The sequence below is a fragment of the Dreissena polymorpha genome, chromosome 4 (assembly GCF_020536995.1).
Source record: "Dreissena polymorpha isolate Duluth1 chromosome 4, UMN_Dpol_1.0, whole genome shotgun sequence".
NCBI classification, from domain to species: Eukaryota; Metazoa; Mollusca; class Bivalvia; order Myida; family Dreissenidae; genus Dreissena; species Dreissena polymorpha.
Window position 1 is genome coordinate 55,030,190 of NC_068358.1, and position 9,984 is coordinate 55,040,173.

Here is a 9,984-nt window from a genome sequence, read left to right on the forward strand (position 1 = left end):
TAAACATTTATTATTTTCATGTGATCAGTACCTATATAAATGTGCAAGTTGTTAAAAATATTCGTCGTTAAGTGTTACAGGAAAACACGGTGTTGAATCATGTGTTAAATTCATTCGTTTTGTATGTAGATAAACTTTGATAAGACACATAGCCATCTATCTACAACTTGGGTACATACATTTTAATTGAAATAAAATCTGTAAATATAGTTTAAAATATATGAATTAACAATTGGCTGACGTTAGTATGAGAACATCAAGATTCCTTTGATAAAACTATTAATTTGTTTTATGAAAGTAACAACCTGTAAAAATCTAAAAAGTTTAATAACATTGGTAATATATGTTTGAAAGATTAATTGTTATATATTCCTGCTTGCACGGTCTTCATGGTGATGCAAAACAATATTGCTGCTAATTCGATTCGATAAACAGGAATGTATTCGAAATTCCAACTGGATCCTCATGTTCGGAATATACTTTAAATTCGGTCTAATCAATTAAAGAATTAATTGACCATCCGTTGCACACGAGTTTCTTTTTTAGCTCTTTACGTACATTTCCTTTAGTACGCTTTTGATATTTGTTTTTGTACGCATTTGTGTCAAATGCCTTGTTTAAAAAAACAACGCGTCCGACATTGCTTTGGTATGAACTATCTTCTAATGATCCTAGTACCAGGCTATACTACTGTATAGTAAAAAGACATAATCGCTTGAGAAAATCACGTGTTTAGTGGTAAAACAAATAATACAAAAGAGCATCGACACTTTATTCGTACGTTTGAAACAAGGAAGTGGTGATTTTTGAAATTTATATAGATAAAAATCATTCTTCTGACAAAACCTAAATGGGAGGTTTACGTTGCCAATCCGGGATCGGTCTATTAGAACTCAGACGAACAAAAACGCACATCCTTCCTTGAACATTTTACTAATCGGATGCCCTCATTACCTTTAAAATATTGCACGTCTCATAGCCGTGTTGTACATATATTCCAATAAATTACTATTGATTTTAAGCAAACCGCGGGATTTTATCCAGACACCAATTGTTTAGAAAAAACCCATATCACTTTGCATTTATTTAGACACAACATGTCATTTCATTCATCTTTTAACATTATATTAATATGTTATAAAAAAAGAATTGCTTGAAAATAAAATACCGTTTACGCCGTCGATAAGCCACATAAAGTGATTCACTGAATAAAGCACGTTCATTAAAAACACAAGTTTCATGAGTTTATTCAATGATTTAAGTATTTGTTTATATAAATTTCTGATCCTGAATCGCAAGAAAAAGCTATGGTTTTGCTTTCATCCTTTGGTCGAGGTGGAATAATGGTTGCATTGTGTTTTATTAATAAAAGCGCCTATGTTTCAATATTACTTTTGTTTAATTTGTAATTTCAAATTAATACACCAATTGTAATATACATTAAATACGCTGCATTTAATAGGCAATCAAGAAATTTATTTTTACACCAGAACAGAGTGTTTGTTGTTATATATATAAGCCCTTACATAATGATAAATTGCTATTCGAGCGTATTAGCGTAAAATCTCGGACACGGTGCAATTATTTTGAATACGAAAGCTTGGTTACAATCGAAAGAGGAAGTATATTATTTACGTTTACGTTGAATCGAATAATACTGAACACGATTTCGAAAGAATTAGTTGAAATTTGTGCCAAATAAAAATAAAGAAGTTTCTATAGTATACTTGATAACAAAACTAACAACAAAAACTGGATTGGGAACATATCTACAATGTTTGTATTATCGTTTTTATCACAGTTTTATCGTTGACAATTGCTGATTGTGCATTATGCTTGAAGTAAAAATGTCTTTGTATTTTTTTATTCTTTACATTTCTTAACATTATGTGCGATATTAAGTTATTAATTTTACAAGATTGTATAATACAATAAAAACTATAAATGACAATATAAACAGTACATTATCAAATAACTCAGTCTACAAAACAAAAACGAATGATGTTAGTGTTATTTAACCTTAAAGGGAGATTATGCGATTTTGTCAAATATTTATGAATTTATATAAAACGTGTAGAAAACTTACTATACATATATTTCAATACAAATTTTAAAAAAAGTTAAGAAAAACATGTGTCGAAAAATGCGAAATAAGCCAGATATTTAATTCTGAACGAAAAGGTCTGTACAGTATGCCAGCATGTATATCATTGCATGTACGATGTGAATCTAAATTTAGTTTACATATCATTTTAATTTCCTGCAACGATATCTATTCATACGACACACGAACACTTATTCTGATCCAAATAAAAAGACGAATGCTTCGGTTATTGTAGGAAAATGTGTACAAAATTTCTTCGTCACAATCGGCTCGGGGCGCTATTTTGTCTTTGCTGCATTTTATGAAATTCGTCTTCAATGTACAATTTTACTTGCCTGTTTTGTGTTATTGTAACTTATTTTTATCAATATATTACATTTTAACACATATAAAAATCGTATAATCTCCCTTTAAAAGCAATTTAACAGGTAAAACTAGTACAATAAATGGTGTTGACTTTGTTATTTATGATATACGTGCGTATGAGCGTGAAATCTCGGTCACAATGCAATCATTTTGATTATAAAAGCAAGGTTCAAATCAAAAAGGAAGTATATTATTCACGTTTACTTAGAACCAGATGAGACGCGGCTGGATTGTGAAAGCATTAGTTTAAATTTGTGCCAAAGTAAATAAAGGAGTGCCTTTTTAAACTCGATAACAAAAGAAAAACATAGGGTTGGAAACATGTCTATAATATTGGTGTTACCGTAAAAATCATAGTAAGATTGTTGACAATGGCTGATTGTGCATTACGCTTGAAGTCAACATGCATGTATAAAGGTATTGATTTTACTACTACTTTCCATGTTATACAACTGTACATGATAATATAAACAATGTTTTATTGAATAACGCAGTCTTCAAAACAAAATCGCATGATGTCAGCTTCGTTTAATATAGATAACAATTACACGTGTGATAATAGTAAAACAAATGTGTGTTTTGCATACCGCATTGCTTTTTTTGCGTGGTTTAACACTGAGACATGGACATGTTTCAAATAACCTTAGTCTTATACGTTATATTGTTATATCAAAGAAGTTCGAATCGTCATCGTTTTGTAATCTCGATTAATGGCAATATGTTCTTGAAATATGTAAACTTTACTTGAATAGAAGGCAGTTTTTAACAGTGTTCGTAGATTTTCGTTTAAAAAAATATAATAACATATATTTACTAAGACATTTCAAATTTCAATTTATATTTTCTAAACGCAGAATAAGTCCCTTGAATTGCTTCAATAAAGGTAATCATTCAAATTATAGTAAAGCATTGACTAAGTACGTTAACTGAGTTTTCAAGAACAAAATGTCATTAAGTTCCGAATGATCGCCGATTTAAATTCGTAATTTATACAATTAATTTTCAAATTCTCATATAACAAAGTATTCGTTGAAGTATTATTTATTATCTATAATTTCAGACAAAACATGACAGTTAAGGAAGACTTGGCTTACATAACCGATCTCTTAAGTGATATAATGGAGGAGAACGACTACAAACGCCGATGCGGAAAAGCAAAAACGCTTTTAGAAAAAATAAAACAGGTTTTAAAACATAATGTTTATAAACTTTTATATACAATCATTAAGTATATTTTAGCTTATGAAGATTAACATTTCTCATAAATACAATTTTCTAGACGGATAGACGAAATTTTTCTTGATGAAAGATTTATTGATAAACATAATCATAAATCGAACCATTTTAATAATTAATGTTGCATTTAATTATTTTCTATAGAAATTTGAAGAGAATGAAAAGAATATCGAAACACTCGTGGTGAAGAATCACAATACGTCAGCAGGTGTAATAAGTGATGTAAAGATAGGTGCAAAATCTTCAACGTGCGTATTCAATTTTGAGTTTTTCTTAACAAGTTTTTTTTATTGGAAATTGACAATTTACTTGTTGGTTATTTTAACCAAGTTCTCTGTTGGCCATGTGAACCTCTGAAATTATGTACTTTGCAAATTTTTAAAGAGAATCTAAAAAAATTACAACTTCTCCTTTGAAATCGGACAACGAATATGATTTGTATTTTAATATTGACACTTTTAACAATCAGTTGACAAAGAAACCAGAGTTCCAGTAATACAAAAATGATAAATGTAACATGTGTGAACAATAGATTCTAAAACAGGACGACATAAGGAACATTTCTCCCTGACGCCTGGATAAATTATTTTTTTAGTAAAACAAACGTACATTTTAAATGCACGGATCGCAATTTATGACTTTACTTAATTGTCGACATGAATGGCTGACCTAATTTTATGCACAGAGTTAGGCCGCCGCTAATACAATTAAGTCATATAATCTAACCTTTATTATATATCTCAAGGGAATTTCAAGAGCTGCAAACCGAAAACAAACGTCTCCTCGTAGAAAACCAAAACCTAAAGCAAGAATTAACACATTTTGGAAACAGGTACCTTGCATAGGATATGTTTTTTATTATTTATATCCTCAAGCTCGATAATGGCCCGACATTGACCCGAATGCTTTAAGAACCAGTGCGAAGCAGAAATTAGTTTCAGTACTGAATAAGATTTTTAATCGCCGCCGCAAAGCTCGTTGGCGATTTAAGGAATGCCCGTCGCCCGTTCATCCATGAGTCACTCATTTCGCCAGTTCAATCAGTGCGTGCAATCAGTACGATTAGTCCGTTACTTATACGTTCCTGTCTGCTGCGTATCTACTATACCCTGTGACGGATGTTCATTAATCTTGTCTTAAATATTAAGGACATACAGACGATTTTTAAAAGACGCGACCCAGTCAAGCCGACTCAAGGTCAAAGTTATACTTTATGGTTACAGTTTTGAGCATCCATGTTTTGTTCACTCAAAGTATCCCATACCTTTTGATGGGTTATAATTAAACTTGCCTCAATTGTAAAGGGCATTCAAATAATGTCTACAGCGCACATGTCAATTATTATAGCTCAAAGTCGATATTGTACTTCAAGTTCAAAGGTTGCGTCCATGTCGTGTCCGCTGCATTGTCTGCAATACATTTTGAATGACTATTCATGAAACTTGGCTGAAATGTTTGAGTACTTAAGACAATGTTCAGTTGGAATGAGCCTTTCACGCCGGCTAAAGGTCATGGTCATACATCAAAGTCATCAGTTTGAGCCACAACATTTTCGAGCTATGGAAACACAAAGTCGTGCTATGCTTATGACGTTATAAATGTGCAGTAACGACAAGATTTCAAATCACCATTACGATAAAACATGGCCCAAATACATGACGCGTTGTCATAAATCAGATATTTTTAATGGATATGGTTTAACTGAGGTTACTATGTTGACTGTTTTATTATAGTTTGGACCGTTATTTGTACAGTGTATTCTCGTAATGGTAGTTTGAAATCCTGTCAAAACTGTAATGTTATTACGTCACAGCTCTTTATAGATATGTATTTTCAGAAAAAACTTCTTTTTCTACAAAACATATTAACAGTGCTTTTAAAGTAAGCATGTTTTCCACTGTATTAATTTATAAGGCCTTAGATGATTTCAAAAATAGATTTCGTCATGTTATTTTAAAAATCATGCAATGTAATGTTTAATTCTTTTTTATGATACTTTAATTGTATCTTTATTTCATTTTTCGAATTAGCCCCTAAATCGTCGTTTAAATAAAAATATTTGTTGTGAATCACATAATTTACGTTTCTGCAATGTGTTTTCTTTATCAATAGGTCTGGAGAGGAAAAACTACGATTCGTGGATAAACTGAACGATGAGAAGAAAAAGCTGCAAGACGAAGTTGAAGAACTATCAAAAAAGTGTGTTTAAAAATGTGCTGTTTACACTTAACCAGACATAAATATACCAATTATTATTGAATATGGTTTTGGTTTATAATACAAGGGTTTGTTGTTAGTCATTAATTTCATCCCCCTTTTGATTACATTGAACCACATGTTTATATTATAAATAAATATAGATGCATACTGATATGTATGACGAAGTTGCTTTTTACTGCAGGCTTAGTTCCGTAACTATTGCTGACTTGAGTGATCCGTATCGACCTACAAAATTGGTAATATTCATCTATTATCATTTATTCTTATATGAAACTCTCTTCCTATAAACAAAAAAATGCCATTGTATATGTGATCATAAAAACATTCTTAGAAAAAACGAATTTTAGCACAGCATAGCACAATCTATTTAGTGCAAGTTAACAATTTAAGACATATCATATTAAAATCGGAAAATCGGAAATGATTTCCATGATCTCTATATTTTTCAGATAAAAATGATACATGCACACTTAATATGTTTGAATGTGTAATTACAATTTAACAACTATTGAGCATTTCCTTTTTAGGTAGAAGTCTTTGGCTCGCTTTACGATACTCAGTGGACTGATGCTTTTTCGAGTTTCGAAAAGAAAGCAATAAAAGAAGACCAGGTTATAAACATTCTTCGTGAATTCATTAAGGTAAACGTTATTTATATATACGGTATAGCTTAATATGTCCATTTAAAACGTTTTAATATTGTCATGTTGTTCCGCTCCCAGATTTTAACAGGTATTGTGTCCCATTTGAAAACCGAAACGACACTTTGTATTGTTTCCGTACGAATTTTCATGTCGATCAAAAAGCGACAATTGTTTGGTCGTTCCGATCCAATGATTGTTCAAGTTGCATAGGTCTTTTAAATGACATCTTTGTCGTCGCCAAAACGATATCAGAAACTAATCAGCCAATTTCAGTTACATTTGAGTCTGTTTTAACTTAAACTTTATACAGTAGATAATTAGTGTATATTTAGTGATCAGCTTCACAAATTATTGTATGTATTTTAATAGAGGTAACACAATTTTAATATAAATTTTTAATGTAGTAACTCTTACCAATGAAAAATATGTGTAACTTTACAGAGAGCGGATAGATTCTGCACCGAAAGCTTACTCCAAGTGAAGGATCGTATTCGGGGTTACGCAATTGAGGATATTAGTAATCCAAAAATATGGATAAGAAGTCAAAATGGTGAAAAGTATCAACTTGTAAGTATGGCCTGTCAACCGTTTCGCCTAAATTTATTCTAAACCTGATACAAACTGGTATTCAGTAAGCCATAGCAACTTGTCTCTCAAATATTAATCTTAATCTTAAGGCTATATCTATGATACGTTACAAGATTTCAACATGAAACTTCATGGGTGTGTAGATGTCAATTAGGAGAATTGCAACTCATACAAACAATTACCCTACACTTAATTATTATACTATATATCAACGGATTTGCACTGATACACAAACACAGTTTATTAGGCAGGAGATATCAATTCAACGCATTTACTTTTTATAATACTAGTTTAATGGATTCAATTGAAACATGCACTGTTATTTCGCAGCTAAAGATCTATATAGAAATAAAGTCACGAAGTCATACTTTGAGTTCTTAAAGAAAAATAATCAAGACACTTCTCATTTGAATTATCGTTGTATTTGATTAACGACAGTCATTCATGATATCTATAAACTAAATACAACGCGTATATTGCAAACTAGATGTAAATTTATTGTCGACAATAAAAATTACATAACTTGTGTTCCGTCTAAAATATGCAAAACGCCGTATAAATACATTACGTGTATTAAATTCCCATTCTAAAGTGCATTAAGCAGTCATTCATGTCAGTATAACACAGCATAAATGATGTGCAGCAATCAAGAATATCGACAAAATGTAATAATATATGATGATAATTTGGAAGATCTTTTAGGGGAAGGGGAGTTTACTTAAAATGTAATAAAGGTAGTTGTGCTGTTGAATACAGTAAAAGATGAACTTGTGGGTGCCTTTATTAAAGTAAGATGCCTTTGTCGAAATCTCATTTCCTAAACTGTGTTTCCGACGGGTCTTGTATTTTGGCAAATTTAGCCTCCTTGGAAACTGCAAGCCAGTATATGTTTTATGCAATAATTTGAAGAGGACATATTTATCTTTAAAAGGGCACAAGACTTGAAAAAATGTAATATATAGGAAAGGAATGAACAATTCTTTGAAGTTGGCAGTTTATAACCGGGATCATATGCGATTTGGAATAAGTGTAATCGAGCCTGTAGGATTTTTAGCGTTTTATTGTTCTAGGTGACATTTTTTTCTTATATTGTCATTTCATTTGATTGTTATGCATAAACCATACATATGCGTAAATGACAAATGAAAGTATAGGTTTCAAACCAATAATATTTTGTTATAAGTAGATCTATGATGAAAAAATACAGTTTAGCCCTTTGATATACTAATATGTTTTGTTTCAATTGATGTATATGATTTCGTTAATTTATTTTGCCAGTCTAAGAGCTAATAAGTGCAAAACAGCAGTACCAAAAATATAAGGACGGAATATCTATTATCAAAAGTACGTCTATCTCCTTATAAATTGTCATAGGTATCTCGCCTCACAGTCGGTATTGAGTCTTCAGTAAAGGACAAAGTTGAAGGTCCCATCAACGACTTGTTGAGATTACTAGCTTCAGTCTCAGGCAAGAACATAGCAGATGTAAGTGAAATAAACTATATGAACCGATATGCAATTGAAATTCGAAATCGTTTTCATAAATCGTTTAAATGGAAAGAAAATAAAGTGTTAATTAAACATAATAATGTGCTTATTTGTTGTTTAATTGTAGATATTTGTACAGCGCCCAATGGAATTTGTTGAAAAGAGGTTCCTAAAAAATGAAACTATCCGTGAATCTCTTGACACATTTGCTAAACAGGCAGTACAGATTATTTGGATGATGAAGGTCCAGCAACCACCAATGGAGCTGTTATGGGCAGATCCTGAAAGCAAATATGACAAGCAGTTGTTTTCATTCTATGTAAGACAAGGTGAAATCGTTGCCCAATGCATTTGGCCAGCTGTTCTCTTGCACAAAAAAGGTCCTGTTATGGCGCGCGGGATCGTGCAAGGAAAGTAACTTTCTAATAAACTGTATTCAATTCGACAATTATGACAATTATTGTTTTGTTTATGAAAAGTCTTCTTGTTTTAGTCTGGTCTGAGTTAAAAGTGAATATTACATCGAAAATGGCTTCAAAGAAGAAATTTCTTAAAATGTGAACTTCATGTAGAAATACTGATACATAATAGGAGTTAAACAGGTTATACGTAATTTGACTGTATGTATAACTCAATTGTTTGCATTTGTCAATAAATAGAGTTTACAATCAATGTGTTCTTAACAATCATGATAGTGTCGTTGGTAAAGTCACAGGTCACTTCGATTTAGTTGTATGACTACTATTTTTATTACATGTAGATGTGTATTCCTATATGTATGTTTGTATTTTTTAACTTAGCACACGGATAAAGCGTTGTTCTAGCATATTGTATTCTTTAAATGACTTAAATGTATAGTTTTAAACATCGCAAAATAATGAGTTTAGATCGAAACAACACATTTATTTAAACAAAAAGAGAAAACACCCCCAATGGGCAGGGCTTTTTTCCTGTTTTTGTGTAGCGGCCCTGGCCCCATCACATGGTTATAACAATGAGTCGCAAACTTCTGAAAATTGTGAAAAAAAACAAGTCGCAAATTTGTAAAAATTGTGAAATTCAGTTGGTTGAGAATTTGTATTATAAAAGCATGTTTAATACTTGAATCATATAAAACTGTCTTTCAATAATGCATTATAAGCATATTTTTATTGTATTGACACTTTTTTTCAACAAATAACCCCTTACATTAAGATCAAAAATATTCTGACTGGTAAACTCTATCTAAAACCATAGAAATGCCTTACCCCTGTCAATATCTTTTCTCGCTTATGTAAAATATTAAAACAAATTGTAATTTTGAATTGTGAAATGTCCATTTAAGACAGTTTTAAGCCC

At 31.1% G+C, this 9,984-nt stretch overlaps 1 protein-coding gene across 2 annotated transcripts; it reads left to right on the forward strand.

The window, feature by feature from the left end:
* The first annotated feature begins 1,605 nt into the window (after nt 1-1,605).
* On the forward strand, nt 1,606-9,318 carry LOC127879375 (uncharacterized). 2 transcript variants are annotated; one of them, XM_052426154.1, is made up of 10 exons: nt 1,606-1,776; nt 3,531-3,654; nt 3,851-3,954; nt 4,452-4,538; nt 5,819-5,905; nt 6,108-6,162; nt 6,454-6,567; nt 7,012-7,137; nt 8,533-8,643; nt 8,774-9,318. In XM_052426154.1, the coding sequence occupies exons 2-10, from the start codon at nt 3,538-3,540 to the stop codon at nt 9,062-9,064; spliced, it is 1,092 nt and encodes a 363-aa protein (XP_052282114.1). In that variant the 5' UTR covers nt 1,606-1,776; nt 3,531-3,537; the 3' UTR covers nt 9,065-9,318. The 2 variants fall into 2 exon arrangements, with proteins under 2 accessions (XP_052282114.1, XP_052282115.1); XM_052426155.1 differs by lacking the exon at nt 1,606-1,776 and adding an exon at nt 2,866-2,887.
* Nucleotides 9,319-9,984: the final 666 nt, after the last annotated feature.